Source organism: Sphaerodactylus townsendi, linkage group LG05 (assembly GCF_021028975.2).
Source record: "Sphaerodactylus townsendi isolate TG3544 linkage group LG05, MPM_Stown_v2.3, whole genome shotgun sequence".
In the NCBI taxonomy this organism is placed as follows: domain Eukaryota; kingdom Metazoa; phylum Chordata; class Lepidosauria; order Squamata; family Sphaerodactylidae; genus Sphaerodactylus; species Sphaerodactylus townsendi.
This window is the reverse complement of record NC_059429.1, coordinates 121,552,182-121,568,626: the sequence shown is the minus strand read 5'-3', so window position 1 is coordinate 121,568,626 and position 16,445 is coordinate 121,552,182. Positions and strand designations below refer to the sequence as shown.

General features: G+C 43.5%; 1 protein-coding gene across 1 annotated transcript; it reads right to left on the bottom strand.

The window, feature by feature from the left end:
• Positions 1–1,092: 1,092 nt before the first annotated feature.
• On the bottom strand, positions 1,093–15,415 carry LG05H20orf85 (linkage group 05 C20orf85 homolog). Its single transcript, XM_048497905.1, has 5 exons — positions 15,280–15,415; positions 10,071–10,152; positions 7,889–7,980; positions 3,166–3,298; positions 1,093–1,429 (listed from the first exon to the last, which is right to left on the bottom strand). The coding sequence occupies exons 1-5, from the start codon at positions 15,324–15,326 to the stop codon at positions 1,274–1,276; spliced, it is 510 nt and encodes a 169-aa protein (XP_048353862.1). The 5' UTR covers positions 15,327–15,415; the 3' UTR covers positions 1,093–1,273.
• Between the last annotated feature and the right edge of the window lie 1,030 nt (positions 15,416–16,445).

The following is a 16,445-nucleotide window of genomic DNA, read 5'->3' as shown; positions in this document are numbered from 1 at the left end:
GCGCCCAAAAGGAATGGCGAAGAGAGATAGCACGGTAGACTGGGAGGCATTGACCTTGAGCAGCACTTTGGTGCAGAACGACATGGCACCAGAGAAGACAGTTGAAAGTCAGTTAGAAATGCAATTAACCCATTCCTCCACCCCCAGCATACAGAAAGCAGCAATAGCAAAATCCCCAAAATAAATGGCCTCCTGACAATTAGTCACTTTCCTACTATCAGATCCTCTGGAGATGCCAGCCACAGATGCAGACAAAACGTCAGGAGAGAATGCTGCTAGAGCATGGCCATGCAGCCCGGAAACCACACAGCATCCTGAAACATCCCTTGAGTCTGCAAGTGGATGGAACGGTGGGCTCACCATTTGTCCTTAATCCCAAACTCAAAAGAAATCAACCAGATGCTATCTTGCTGTGAGCACAAGCATTGCTTAAGCAAGCCCTCTGGGGCAACGGCAGTCCAGGCTCTGTTTCATCCAGTTCCCAGCCTTGTTTTTCTCCTAACACCTTTTGTTTCCCACATCTCCTTTCCTGTTCTTCTTCCTTCCCTACTCATTTCATGCTCTGTCCAGTGGTGGGATCCAAAAATTTTAGTAACAGGTTCCCATGGTGGTGGGATTCAAATAGTGGTATAGCGCCAGTGGTGCTGGGCGGGGCATGACGGGGGCGTGGCTGGGCATTCCAGGGGCGGGGCATTCCTGGGCTGTGGTAAGGATGCAGCTGCTGCACTGGTCCTTGGGCGGGAAACGAATGCACGCAGGCGCAGGCTGCCACACACGCCGGTGCACCTCCTGCTAGACTACTTCAAGTTCTGCGCGCTACTGCTGAGAGGAGGGGCGTAACTAAGGCAAAAATCACGTGGTAAAATCACCAATTAGTAACCCGCTCTCGGCACACACAAATAATTAGTAACCTACTCTCGGGAACCTGTGAGAACCTGCTGGATCCCACCTCTGGCTCTGTCCCATGAGAGGCTAAAAGCTTGCCTGGGGAAGGAGACCTCTGAATCTGTCAAACACAGTAAGAACACCACCTGGGTTGGCACGCGTATGTATGTGTGTGTGTGTGTAATGCAGCGAAGTCATATCAGTTTGTCACATGCTGACATTTTTAATAGGGTAGTCGTGAGACCTGGTGAACTTTAAGCAAAGGCACTGCAGAAATGAGACACAAACTTATTTTGGTGTTGTTTCCCCCCCCCCCCCCATCAAATGGGGAAGGTGCCTGCGTTAAAGAAAGAGAGGGAAAGAGAAAACTAGACGTTATCTCTCAAGGTTAATCGGTGGGTTCGTTGGGCCACTTCAAGTCCTTGTGAAAAGCACCCTTACAGCTTTTGATCTGATAATAGCGTTCAAGTTCCAGCCCTGGTACCGTTGATCTCCAGCCGATAAACCCCTGAGTTGTTTGAGGGACGGGAGGAGACGGCTGTATCTGAAATTGAGAAATGCAGAAGATATTTAGGTGCTTTTGGGTTGCGCATCTCAGCCTTTTCTCCTGAAGCGCCCTTGAACTACATCCATTATATTTATTCTCAGATATATTTATGCACTGCGCCCTCCGATGCAAATTGCTCGAGGGCTCCTGACAAGCATCAAATGCAATAATAAAACCAAGGAACAGTAAACATTATTACAGTAAACCGTTAAGCAGCACGAAACCCAAGTTCACTCTGCCTTAAAAAGTCCTGCATAAACCTTGGCAAATTAAAAGTTATGATTTCAAACAGCAACAGCTTCATACCAAAGGATAAAACCACAAATAAGGGAGTAGACACCAGAACAAGGGGCATGTCAAAACAAAAAGAACACAGGGATAGCCAGATCACTAGGCAAATGCCTACGGTTTCAGATTTTCAGGGGTACTAAAAAGATGATGATGATGATGATGATGATGATGATGATGATGATGATAATAATAATAATAAGAGTTTGGATTTATATCCCCCCTTTCTCTCCTGCAGGAGACTCAAAGGGGCTGACAATCTCCTTGCCCTTCCCCCCTCACAACAAACACCCTGTGAGGTAGGTGGGGCTGAGAAGAGCTCTGAGAAGCTGTGACTAGCCCAAGGTCACCCAGCTGGCATGTGTGGGAGTGCACAGGCTAATCTGAATTCCCCAGATAAGCCTCCACAGCTCAGGTGGCAGAGCTGGGAATCAAACCTGGTTCCTCCAGATTAGGTACACGAGCTCTTAACCTCCTACGCCACTGCTACACCACTCTTAACCTCCTACGCCACAGCTGCACCAAATAAGAGCAGACTCCCATTCCCCTTCTGTTAGGGAATGGGTTGTGGTTCAGTGATAGGGCATCTTGTATTCAGAAGGCTCCTAGTTCAAGTCCCTGAGTCCCCAGATGAAGGGATCAGGTAGCAGATGTAGTATTTAAGAGCAGCGGACTCTTATCTGGTGAACCAGATGTGTTTCCCCGCTCTTACATTCCTGCTGGGTGACCTTGGGCTAGTCAAAATTCTCTCAGAACTCCCTCAGCCCCACCTACCTCACAAGGTGCCTTTTGTGGGGAGAGGAAGGGAAAAGGGGTTTGTAAGCCCCCTTTGAGTCTCCTTACAGGAGAGAAAGGCGGGGTATAAATCCAAACTCTTCTTCTTCTCTTCTAGGTGGTGTGGAATACTTGTACTTAAGACACTAGAGAGTCGCTGCCAGTCTGAGTAGATAATGCTGATATTGATGGACCGGAAGGTCTGACCTAACATAAGGCAGGTTCATGTGCACCTTTCTTCTGGAGGCTCCCGCAACCCACCCTTCTTTCCCCATCTTCCTCCTAGCCCTGCCTAAGCACCAGGTTGTCCACTGCCACTGCTCTGCCACCACCCAATAGCACGGCTGGAACAGCTGGCTGGAAAAGTGGCCTAGGATGGGGTCAGTGAGTAAAAGTAGGCATTGAACAAAATAAGGTCGCCTAAGCTGCCCAAACCCCTTGGGCTGGGATGCAGCCAAACCTGGCACCGGGCAAAGGGGTAGACCAGGGACGGAGTGAGGGGGGAAAGTGCCCGGTGCATTGGTGCGCCCTCCACCCCTGCTACGCCCCTGTCCCACCCCGGAATGCCTTCGTCACCCCCACCCCCTTGGAGCTACGTCTCTGGGGCAGACTGTTCCCTAAGCAAGGGGTCACAGATGAAAAGTCCCTGTCCTTGAGGCCATCTCACTCACCACCAAAAGTAGAGACCATGAAGTAAGTGGGCTTGGGGCAGGTGATGTGGGAGGGGTGCCAATGGGGTCTGGTGTTACGACTGATCTCCAGCCTACAGAGTTAAGTTCCTCCAGCCACTGGGGGAAATGGCAGCTTTGGAGGGGCTCCATGGAACCAAAATCCCACTGAGCCCCCTCCCTTCCCCTCTTTATCTTCATGCTCTATCACCAAATATCCAGGAACTTCCCAAGCCAGAGTAAGCCTGTAAAGGGCTGCAATCCTAAGGACACATTCATGGGAATAAACTGACTGAATAAAATGGCACTTACTTTTGAGTAGGCCTGCTTAGGTACTTCAACAGTAAAGTAACCATTAGCACAGTGACTATTTTTATTCAAAAGAGACTGTTTCATGCATAGAAAGTGGTATTGCTGTTCTTTCTAGGCCTCAATAAATATCTTTAAAGTGATTCTGGAGATTTCTGATAACAATGGGATTTAACTTTAAAAAGGGCTGAATTGATTGGAGTGTTTCGTTCTGAGACCACTTTCACAGGAGAGACTGAAATCAATACTTCAATTTCCCTTGACTGCATGATGCACACGCTACCATTTTTAACATGAATTTGCACTCCTTGAAAAGCCAAGCCAGGAAGAAGATACACAGAGCTACCAAATCTGAACTAAGAGAGGCTTTTTTTGTCCGTCCCTTGCTACTTCATGTATAATCACATCTTCAAAAAGCCCCTGTGTAAGCAACAAAGAGATCTCTGGGCTGCAGCTTGTGAGAATTCTGCTCTTGGAATCTTGACGGAGTCACAAACTTGCTTACAAATGAGTCTCATGGAGGACTATAGATGTGTTTGAAGAACATAAGCGAAGACGGTAAAAGTTTATTTGGGCAAAGCACTATGTTGAAGAAGAAGAAGAAGAAGAGTAGTAGTAGTAGTAGTAGTAGTAGTAGTAGTGGTAGTTTGGATTTATATCCCACCCTTTCCCTCCTATAAGGAAACTCAAAGGGGCTTACAATCTTCTTTCTCTTCCCCCCCACACAACAAACACCCTGTGATGTGGGGTGGGGGGTGGGGTGAGAGGGCTCAGAAGAACTGTGACTAGTCCAAGGTCACTCAGCCGGCATGTGTTGGAGTGCACAAGCTAATCTGGTTACCAGATAAGCCTCCACAGCTCAAGTGGCAGAGCGGGGAATCAAACCTGGTTCTCCAGATTAGAGTGCACCTGCACTTAATCACGACACCATGCTGGATCTGAACCCCAAATTCAGAAATCTGAAAGTATGACTATACAATGCTGTTGCTTTTCTCATATGTCCTGAATTGAATCATAGAATCCTAAGAATTGGAAAGGGTAATTGGAAAGGGCTATATCGGCCATCTAGCTCAGGGGTCTGCAACCTGCAGCTCTCCAGATGTTCGTGGACTACAATTCCCATCAGCCCCTGCCAGCATGGCCTGATAAGTATTCATCCAGCCATCGCTTGAGGGTTGCATAGGGCTCACCTGCTACCTGACCATATTAACTGGCAATGCTGGGAATCGAGCGTAAGACCTGTGTGCAAAGCGAATGTTCTGCCACTGAGGTAATGAAGAGAAGAATTCGGAGAAACAACACAAGTTAGTGATCAACTTGTTCTCTGCCCAAAGGATTATTAATTCCTTTGCAAGTCTAGTTAATGTAAATAAAGGTGGCTGACGAACTTAGCTAACAAAAGCCCCAACATCTGAAGCTTCTTCTTCACCTTGACTTCTGTGCTTACTTTGGCTAAGCTCTCTCCGCAAAGCATACTGAAAATGCTCTCTGGTGTATCGCTTTAACATCTGGGGGCTTATTCAGCAGAGAAATACGCAGCGAGAAAGCAATATTTCTAGTTTGTTCTGCTGCCAGAGCTCTTTTGCTTTGTTGCTCAGCCAAGGCTGGAAAATGTTTGTGATTTCTAGGCGGAGAACTTCCTTTGAAATGAGTATTTTCTTTCTTTCTTTCTTTCTTTCTTTCTTTCTTTCTTTCTTTCTTTCTTTCTTTCTTTCTTTCTTTCTTTCTTTCTTTCTTTCTTTCTTTCTTTCTTGGTGGTACATGCCACCCACTGAGCTGAACAATGGAGAAATTGATGTTCTTGCATTCCAGGCATAACACAAAGACATAATGCCTGACTCTTCCAGTGGAACGGGGTACGTAACCTTTCCCATGGCAGCAAACGTAGGGTATAATTTCGAGCCCCAGGTGTTGGAATGCATCAACATGGGTTCTCTGCACAGTCCCAAACTATCTTTTTTTTTTGGTCTTAATGGACAAGCCATAATTCAAAGGTGGTAGGCATCCATCCAAACTTCCATAGTTGAATGACTACCAATCCAGCTGTGATGCAAAAGAGGATTTTTGTCTAAGGTGAAAGGAGGAAAGCAGGCAGATGGCAGCTTCCTGGTTACAGAGTTTCTCTGGCTTGTGCATTAAGAAAGACCTCAATTCCTGGTTGATGAAATCTTAAGAAGGCATGCGTTACCAATTGCCAACTGGCATTTTTGCCCTGGAGCATGGATGGCCAACATCTGTACTCTCAAGGGACTGCTTGCCACCACTGCAGTCATGCAAGTACAAAGTAGAATTGCGGGCTTTACGGTTGTACTGCATGTGCCCTTTCAGCATGGCCACTGCTTTGCAAACAAAATCCAAAGTGGTAAAACAGTAAAGCATGGAATATGCCCCTCATTATGTTGAAAAACAATTTTCTTCCTTTCTTTCTTTCTTTCTTTCTTTCTTTCTTTCTTTCTTTCTTCCTTTCTTTCTTTCTTTCTTTCTTCCTTTCTTTCTTTCTTTCTTCCTTTCTTTCTTCCTTTCTTTCTTTCTTTCTTTCTTTTTTTCTTTCTTCCTTTCTTCCTTTCTTCCTTTCTTTCTTTCTTCCTTCCTTTCTTCCTTCCTTTCTTCCTTCCTTTCTTTCTTCCTTTCTTTCTTTCTTTCTTCCTTTCTTTCTTTCTTTCTTTCTTTCTTCCTTCCTTTCTTCCTTCCTTTCTTCCTTCCTTCCTTTCTTCCTTTCTTTCTTTCTTTCTTTCTTTCTTCCTTTCTTTCTTCCTTTCTTTCTTTCTTTCTTTCTTCCTTTCTTTCTTTCTTTCTTTCTTTCTTTCTTTCTTTCTTTCTTTCTTCCTTTCTTCCTTCCTTTCTTCCTTCCTTTCTTCCTTCCTTTCTTCCTTCCTTTCTTTCTTCCTTTCTTTCTTTCTTTCTTCCTTTCTTTCTTTCTTTCTTTCTTTCTTCCTTCCTTTCTTCCTTCCTTTCTTCCTTCCTTCCTTTCTTCCTTTCTTTCTTTCTTTCTTTCTTTCTTTCTTTCTTTCTTTCTTTCTTTCTTTCTTTCTTCCTTCTTTTTTTCTTTCTTTTCTTTTCTTCCTTCCTTCTTTCTCCTTCCTCTTTCTTTCTTTTTTCCTTCTTTCTTTCTTTCTTTCTTCTTTCTTTTCTTTTTCTTCTCTTTCTTCTTCTTTCTTCTCCTTTTCTTTTTCTTTCTTTTTCCCTTTCTTCCTTTTCTTTTTCTTTCTTCTTTTTCTTTTCTTTTCTTTTCTTTTCCTTTTCTTCCTTCTTCTTCCTTCCTTTCTTTCTTCTCTTCTCTCCTCTTCTTTCTTTCCCTTTTCTCCTGTCTTTTCTTTCTTTCCTTTCTTTCTTCTTCTCCCTTTCTTTCTCTTCTTCCTTCTTCCCTTCTTCCTTCTTCCTTCCTTTTCTTCTTTCTTCTTCTTTCCTTCTTCTTTCCTTTTCCTTCGCTCCTTCCTTTCCTTTTCTTCTTCCTTCTTCTTTCTTTTCCTTTCTTTCTTTTCTTTTCTTTTCTTCCTTCCTCCTTCTTCCTTCTTTCTTCTTTCCCTTCTTTCTTCCTTTCCTTTTCTCTTTTCTTTCTTTCTTTCTTTCTCTTCTTTCTTCCTTTCTTCCCTTCTTTCTTTCCTTTTCCTTTCTTCTTTCTTTTCTATTCTTTCCTCCTTCTTTCTTCTTCCTTCTTCTTTCTTCTCCTTTTCTTTCCTTCTTCTTTCTTTCTTTCTTTTCTTTTCTTTCTTCTTTCTTTCTTTCTTTTCTTTTCTTTCTTTTCTTTTCTTCTGCATTGCACCTTGTTTAAAATTTGGGCAGGAACCATATAAAATTGCTTCATGGGCCTCACAAGACTTGGAGAACCACAGCAGCCATAGATGCATGTGGATTTTTTTTTGTTGCGACCACATACCCAAAACTGACTGCTGTCACGTTTTTGTGCAGAAATTGGATGTTCCAATTTAATTGCCTTTTAAGAAAGCCAAGGTGAAAGTGAGCAGGTATGAACCAGTATGGAGTACCAGTAAGGAAGGGGCCACAATTTTGCCTCCTGTCTTCTATTTCAGGTTTCCTGAGAGAGACAGTGCTAGTCAGAAATATATGTTGCTTTTACCCTTGTAGGAAAACAACATGGGATACACTCCTGAAACATACGACAATTCTGAATTTTGAGCTGTTTTTTCCCTGCAGGTGCAGAAATTGGATAACTGGCTAGATAATCTATAACCTTTGTGTCCAACAGCTAGAATCTCTAAAAGATGTTTCCTGTCTTAGCCAAGCCTTTTAAAGAAGTACTAATGATTTTGGTACCATTTACTTTGACCTTTCCTTAAAGACTTGCAAATCAACTGATTGGGAATCTTTAAAGGGTTTACCAAAGGGTTTTTTTAAAAAAATTCCACTACCTGATTTTAGACCACCTTTGTTACTACAATTTTAACCTTAGCAATACTATTTTTCCACTGGTGTCACAGGTCGGATTTGTAAGTGTTCTGGAAGTGGAATCTTAGGCTTAGGTGGTTGTTTCTCTTCATCTTTTAACAGCTGTTAAAATAGAAGATCAACATAATAAAAATAAATTAAGCACTTCAGGGCTGAAGCGGTGCATTGTGATTGACAACATTGTAATAGCTTCGTATCTATCCTGAATATTTGCTTACCGTTCCCAGTGCAGCGGCACCTGATGACCTTGTAGTTGGCATCTGATATGAGGCTATTTATCATACAGCTCTGGATGCTATTGTAATACACCATTCACCCAGGGAATTAATTCTCATTTTAAGGCAAAGAACAATGGGGAGGACAGATAAGTGCCCTCAATTAAAGGACTGAGAAGTTGACTAAGCTAACCCAGCCTTAATCGTCTCGGTGAATAAGTACCAGTTAAATAGATGTGTGGCCACAAAACTGTGTAACAGGAATTTCAAATGCAGCAGGTTTCTATGAAGCAAAGAAATCCAGTCGATCACCAAAGATTCTATCAGAGCCGCTAATATGCCGCAGTAATCCAACTATGGAGGATAAACCTCGACTTTCTACTTCAATCTCCCACCCTCAATAGGAGTGTGAATTTGGCAAAGCTGAACCGAAAAATTGCATCTTTTAACAGTAGCTGGCAAATCCTGATCTCGAAAAAGTTAAAACAATTAGGGTTTTTTTGTGGGGAATCACTGGCCGTTTCTGCACGGCAAAATCATGGCCATTTCTGCACGGCAAAATCATTCTTGGTTACAACAGGTTTCTTACAATCTGGGTTGGTTTTATCCTGGTTTCTCCCTTTGCAAGGATGCCTGTTTTGTGAAGGAATCCTGTGGAGACTGGGAGGAAATACTCCAATTTCTCATGAGCCTGGGACTTCGGTATTTGTTGACAAGCATTATCCCGCTGCCCGAGTCCGTGAAATTCTCAATTGGCTGTTGTTTTTGAGTGACAGCTTGAATGAACATCAGGCGGGAGATTGGGGGGGTGGGGTGGAGAGGTGAGGAGATCAGGCAGCTGGGTGGGAAAAATAAACCAGTTCTGCTCCTGTGGTGTTTGCACAATAGCAGGCTCAATCTCGAGTTTGAAAAGAATCCGGGTGGAGCCCGTTATCATGCAAAACACCAACGCAATTTTGAATACCCTAAAGAGGGAGGGAAGATATCGAGACAGGCTCCAGCTTTTCTGACTGGGATATTTGGACCGTGCAAAACAAAAGCACCTAATATTTTCGCTTTGCTGATGGCCACCTACAAAGAATCACAGTAGCACATTGGTTATGGTGCTGGAACTGGAATGTAGTGATGCAACTTCATATCCCAGAGTGATCTTGGGCCCGTCATTCTCTCACAGTGTATCCAACATCACAGAGTAGTTCTGGGGATAAAATAGAGGAAGCGGGGAATTGTGTACAATACCCTGAGCTCCTCTGCAGAAGGTTAGGCAAAGATATACTTCAGCTCTCTATTACCACAGGAAAAAGCTGCAGGCACTTTCAAACAACTAATGAGGAACCCACCCTCTCTATCCATGTCTGTTCTGACTGGCAAGTGTTCTCTAAGGTCACAGACAGACATCTTTCACATTATCTATAACAATACTAGAACCAGGGGGCATTCATTGAAAAATGTTGGGAAGAAGTGGATCTTTCGACTCAATTTTAAAAGGAAACATTTTTTCACGCAATGTGTGATTGATGTTTGGAATATGCTGCACAGGAGGTGGTGATGGCCACTAACCTGGATAGCTATAAAGAGGGCTTGGACAGATTTATGAAGTCGATTTATGGCTACCAAACTTGATCCTTCTTGATCTGAGATTGCAAATGCCTCAACAGACCAGGTGCTCGGGAGCAGCAGCAGCAGAAGGCCCTTGCTTTCACATGTGCTCCCAAAGGCACCTGGTGGGCCACTGCGAATAGCAGAGTGCTGGACTAGATGGACTCTGGTCTGATCCAGCAGGCTAGTTCTTATGTTCTTATGGTGTAAAGAAGAAAGAGAAACAGACATTTATTATTATTAATTTAATAGGCTGCCCCTCCTTTTTGGGCTTGGGGTACACATTATCTACACAACATTGTACATGTGTGTGTGTATCTATTGATTCAATCATTCAATTAGGTTTGAGAAAGGGCATACACAGAAAATCAACCTTACCTCTTCAATTGGTATGGTGAGAAATCCCCATTGTTTTGGCCATTTCCGTGCAGCTTCAACTTCTGTTGCAAGGTGATCCTTCCTGACACAAACAGAGGGGGAAAAAAATCAGAATTAAGTCTAAAAAAGTCATACAAATTCTTACTTTAAAAGTATTGGCACAGCGTATTGGAAGCAACGAAAGTCTTGTGGAAGAAAAGCCGATTATACTCTACTGCTCTGGCGCGCAGCAAGGAAAGATTTCCTTTGCTACAGAGATTTCTGTGCAACGCTGAAGTTGCTGTTGATCCCTGAAGCCCCAAGGTTAGTGGGGGGGGGACCCTGATTTCCTCTCACTTCAGGGTTTAACAATGGGTATTTCCCTAAAAAACCCCAAAAGAATGGGAGCAGCCTGCACAATATCTATATAAGGAACATTGAGCAACCCTATGTCACTTCCTGATTTTCACCAGAAGTGACATCACAGTATAGGCAACATCATGGCCCGTCTTGTACCCATGCCCTAAACCTTGCGCCTGTTGCCAGACACAGCTAAAATATGTCACAACACACACACACACACACAGAGAGAGAGAGAGAGAGAGAGAGAGAGAGAGAGATATCCTTACAACATTTCTCCAATAGGGACGCATTTTACTTGGTGAAGGAATTATGAAGCACTTGGTATCATTTACTGCATGAGTCCTTTTCAAGGACTCGGGGGGGGGGGGACCCCACCCTGCCGCAATTTACAACATATTTACTCTAAAGTAATTATATTAAGCCATTGTTTTGCAGTAAATGATTGTACGGATTGTAACCTTGCTCTCTTAAGTTGTTAACAGCGTGACCCGCAAACCAGTTAAGATGAAGTACTTAGAGAGAAGCCGGAGACTTTAATGTACTCTGATTTTCAGTGAGCTGTGGACTGCGTTGCCCAAGCAGCTTAGATTGCAGTTTTAATGGTAATGTTATGAAGTAATTCTGGTATCAATGGATTGTGACGCTCTGCTTCTTTAATTTGTTGGTCTACCTGAGGGAAATTTTTTTTCCCCTCTGCCTTTCACACTTGAGGGAGTGCAAAGGGTACCGAACAAATAGAACAGAGCCATCACTTAATGGTTACTGCTCATCATCTAAGCCAATGTATAAACACAGTAATTTATTCTGGGGGCAACTATCCCTTTCTTTTATTATTTATTTTGTTAATGTAAGCAATGGGTAATATTGCAGAATGGGGATAACCTTGGGCCGGTCACAGCCTAATCTATCCCAGAGGCAAAAATGCAAGTGACACCCTGAACTCGTGGGATGACGGGCAGGATAAAAAGGAAATTAAAAAGCAGGTGGAAATTGGCCCAGAATTCTACCCGCTTAATTATCACATTCCTAATAAAGGATAAACTTTCCAGATTTTATTTATATTTTGAGATACTAGGCAACCTCTACGTGCTTGCTACGCTCACGATATTTAACAGTGCTGAATGAGCAATTCTCCCTCCTGAAGAAAAGCAGAAGAGTTTGGATTTATACCCCAAATTTCACTCCTGTAAGGAGACTCAAAGCAGCTTACAAACTCCTTCCCTTCCTCTCCCCACAACAGATACCTTGTGAGGCAGATGGGGCTGAGAGTGTTCGGAGAGAACTGTGACTAGCCCAAGGTCACCCAGCAGGCTTCATGAGGAGGAATAGGGAATCGAACCCAGTTCATTAGATAAGAGTCTGTGCTTATGTGGAGGAGTAGGGAATCAAACCTGGTTCTCTAGATTAGAGCCCCTCCCCCCTTAACCACTACACCATGCTGCTGCAACAATCCTAGATGAACAAAGAGCAATTGACTTTGTTGCTGGGATGTAAGGAAAATTAGAATTATAGCCAATGTTATATGCTGCTTTTCTCCCCAGTGAGAATCCAAACTGGCTTACATCATTCTCCTGTCCTCCATGTCATCCACACAACAACCCTGTGAGGTAGGGGAGATTGAGAGTGTACAATTGACCCAAGGTCACCCAGTAAGACTGAATGGAAAAGATCAAACTCGGGTCATCCAGAACCTAGTCCAATACCTCGACACCATCTTGCAATACCGATGATAACGGCAAGAGCAGTATCTGGACCCCCCTTTGTGGGAAATATAATCTTGCTGGGATGTGGGCGATGAGAATACTCTAATCTCATAGCTTTCATATTTGGGGGGGAAACAGGAATGAGTGACAGTTTTCTACAGTCAGGAAAGAAATAAAGCAAAAATCAGGAATTTATTGGGAGGAAACAACTTTCACAAACAAGAATGCTGAATGTGCAGCACAGAACTGAGGAAATTCGTAGCTCAGAAGCTATTAAAAATAAGTTTACAGAATAATAGTGTGAGGAACTGTCTCACTAAGTAACAGAACAGGTGCTAGTCATCCACTGCCTCTGAGTCTCATGCAAGCAGGTGGTGGTGGTGGTGGTGGTGGTGGTGGTGGGGAATTAAGGGGACATCTCAGCTAGGGTTGCCAATCTCCAGCTGCTGGCTGGAGAACTCCCCCTTTTACAACTGATATTCACGTGGCAGATATCAGTTCTCCTGGATTAGATTCCATCTTCCAACTCTCCTAGCTGAGAGCTGGCAACCGTATATGAAGAAACAGTTGAAAGAAAAAGCAGTACAGAATTGGGGGGAAATGAATTTCATTTCCAAATTCAGATGAGTAGAAGCTTGGGTGATTGAAACACATGACATTAGGAAGTGGTACCATATGAGGGAAGAAGAGTTTTTCAAGATGTTGGTACTTTTGAAGATGACTTGTGATATTTCAAAGGCCCATCCCACGCAAATAAATAATTTTCAGGATGGAAAACAAAAGCATTTTGGGGTGTGATGCTGCAGTTTTTCCAAAACATTTTGAAAACGTTATAATTGTGGGAAAAAATGGTTATTTAAAAACTATTAAAAACCCCCCAAAACTATTCAGAAACCGTTTCCTGCTAGCTGTGCGAATGATAGCGGAGTCAGAAATGAATTGTTCCATTTCTGATCTGACATTCTAATAAAGGTGAAATTATGTTTTATTTCTTTATAAGGTCGATAGGAATAAGTTGTATTAGATAGAAAGTAGGAATTGCAGTTGTGTTTTGTGTTTGTATCTGTGTAGAACCTCCCTTGCTCAAGGCAGGAGTCCACCCCTGCTCCACCTGGGCACGTCCCTTTTCATGAATGAACGCCTGACAAAAGAGACCCCGGAAGAAGAGCCTCCATCTGCCTAATCCCACCAGCAGGCAGATAAGGGTGCCATCGTCAAGTTTCATTTCCTGACCCCAAGCACCCAAGGGACTCTTTTGTGGTTTTCCCCGCCTGTGCCTACGTCATTGCCTCACCCTGCTTCTGCCGGAAAATTCAAGAAGGGACTGCCCTCCGGACTCTAATTGGTTACTGTGTATCTGTAAATGAATGGTTGTAGGCTGTCCTGTATTCCCGCGGACTCCCGGGCGGGAGAAAGTGTATAAAAGTTGTTGTAAAGCTGCTAGGCAGCTGCAGTTGCCGTGGTGTGGAGGTGCTGACACGTAGGTCAGCATCTCAATCAACTCATTTTTATTTTTCACTATTCTCTCTGTGTTGGGTCCTGTTTCTGTTCCTCTGCGCTGCTGAGAACTGGTTGATCTGGGAGAGTAAAAGTTACCCAGGCAGCGCGGTAACACGGAGAGCAGGAAACATTTTTTTTCTTCCTGACTTTAAAGCTTTCATTTTCATTTTCTTTGCTGCTCGCACCTGCCATTTTCTGCCACTGCAGGGATCATTCGTTCTGCCTGCTGACTGTTTCCTACTGACATTTCCTGAGCTAGCATCGCAGCTGGCCACCATTTTAGTGATTTATTATTATTATTATTATTATTATTATTATTATTATTATTATTATTATTATTATTATTATTATTATTATTTTATTAGACTTAATAAACCGCCCAACCCCCAAAGGGCTCTGGGCGGTGTACAATGAGACATAAAACAAATACAATATAAGGTCTCATAATTACAATATAACAATAAAACATTAAAATTCATTAAAATACATTATAGCAGCAATTCCAAAAATTACAAATAAAAATACATGCCCAGAGGCATGCACAGATGGCGCCCAACCCAAAGGCCAGGAGGGCCAGCATTGCCCGAAAATGGATGGTATCAGCGATCAGGCAATGTTGAAGATGGTAAAACTGTCGTGGGGGCTCCAGGGGGGGCAGGCAGTCTGCGGCTGGCATCCCCAAAGGCCCGGTGGAATAACTCGGTCTTACAGGCCCTGCGGAACTCACCAAGGTCCCGCAGGGCCCGGACAGCAGATGGTAAAGCATTCCACCAGGACGGGGCCATAATACATATGGTACAAGTACATAAATAAACTCAGTTTTGCCTGCTGATTGTGGAAATGTGTCATTTTAACATTTTTAAAATTTTTGGTGGGTTATCTTGGAAGCTACAGGTTCAAAGACAACTCACAGAAAAAAAATTAAAAACAGAAAAACTACACGTTCCCATAATTGGCAGGCATACCTGAGTTTATTCATGCACGTAAATCACTGTAATGACGGCCATCCGTGATGCCACCTGAGGAAATGCCAGTGGGAAACATTCAGCGGGAGGCACGAATAATCCCTGCAGTGGCAAAAAATGGCAGAAAAAAGAACCGTTTTCGTCTGTCACACTTTATTTTTCTGCACTACGTGGGGGAAAAAAAGCCAAAACGCTTCTTTTTAAAATGTCTGCAAAATGTTTAAATGGGCCAAAGACTAATACATTTTATACTGGGATAGTGATTTGATAGTCTTCCCATTAAACTCCTGCTTATTTTTGCTGCAACCATCTTGCAGAACAAATTTACACTGAGTTACACTGCATAGACTAGCAGATACACAACTCTCTGGATTTAACATAATACACTAGTCCATTGAAAATAGATCTACACACTACAGAGATCCCCTGGAGAAAATAGCAGCTTCCGAGAGTGGGCTCTTTGGTATACCACAGTTTAGGAGAAATCCCTACCCAAATTTCCCCCTACCTTAGGCACTGCTTCCAAATCTCCAGTTTGGAGATTAGCATTCCTAATTTAGATGGATGTAACTGTTTAGGATTGTAGTGTCTGAGTCAACTTGCAGGGGAGGCTCCAGTAAAGGAAGAATGAAACAGCTGACTAGGAAACAGAAAGAGGGGAAACAAGTGGCTAATTAGGAAATAAAGTAATGATTTTACCAAATCTGGTCCTTGGCCACGAAGTTCATACAGTTTTTCTGTGACATGATAACCCCGGCTCCCAACTAGCGCCCCCTGGGAGCCAGGTGGAGGAAGGCTACTTGCTGAAGGTGGGCTCTGGATGCCGCCAGGTAAGCAAAAGGTAAACCAGTGAGTGACTGCTGCTTTGCCTTTGCTGTTGCTAGGAGACAGCTGAGGAATGCAACGGGAGGAGACAAAGGTCCTGTCTAGGCCTGCCCTGGCTTGGAGGTAGCAGGTTGCGTGCTTGTCCACCTGACTGCACTTCGTGTTGGTGTGTGGAACACCTCAGTTTCTATTACAAACATAGCATAACAAACCCAACTCCCTCCAATATTTCTGGGATGAGAACCGGGCATTTGCTTCTGTAACGCCGAGGCTTACCTGCCACCCAGTGTTTTAAAATGGCATCCCAAAGTCTCAGCAAAAGGGGAAACAGATTCAGCTGTCTAGGGATGCCAGTCTCCAAGTGGGCCCAGGGATCCCCAAGATTTATAGCTCATCTTAAGCAGTTACGTCGTTCCAAAGAAGAGGCCTACAGAAAGGGTGATAGAATGCTGTATAATCAGGCCAGAAATGTATTAACAAAGGAGATCAGAGCAGCAAAAAGAAACTACTCTGAAAAGCTAAAAAATCAGTTTTCACCAAACGAAACAGCAAACATGTGGAAAACTCTCAAAAATATCATCGGTTACAGCAAACCACCTTCCCAAGCTGAAGGAAATCAGCAATTGGCAGACGACCTGAATGTGTTCTACTGTAGGTTTGAAAACAATCTACAGTCACCTTTCTCCACAACCTCTATCTCTGACGCACCAACAATAGCCAAACTTCCTACAACTGAACCCATTTCATTGGGTTTACAACCCCTGGTGATCTCAGAAAAGGAAGTGCAAGATCTATTTCACAGACAGAAGCCTGGAAAAGCACCAGGCCCAGACAAGATAACACCTTCTTGCTTAAAAGTCTGTGCTGTCCAATTGGCCCCATTTTCACCCAAATCTTCAAACAAATCACTAGAGATGTGCTATGTTCCTTCCTGCTTCAAACAATCCACTATCGTCCCAGTGCCGAAGAAGCCTTCCATCAAGGAACTGAACGACTACAGACCAGTTGCTCTAACATCTGTAGTTATGAAAACTTTTGAA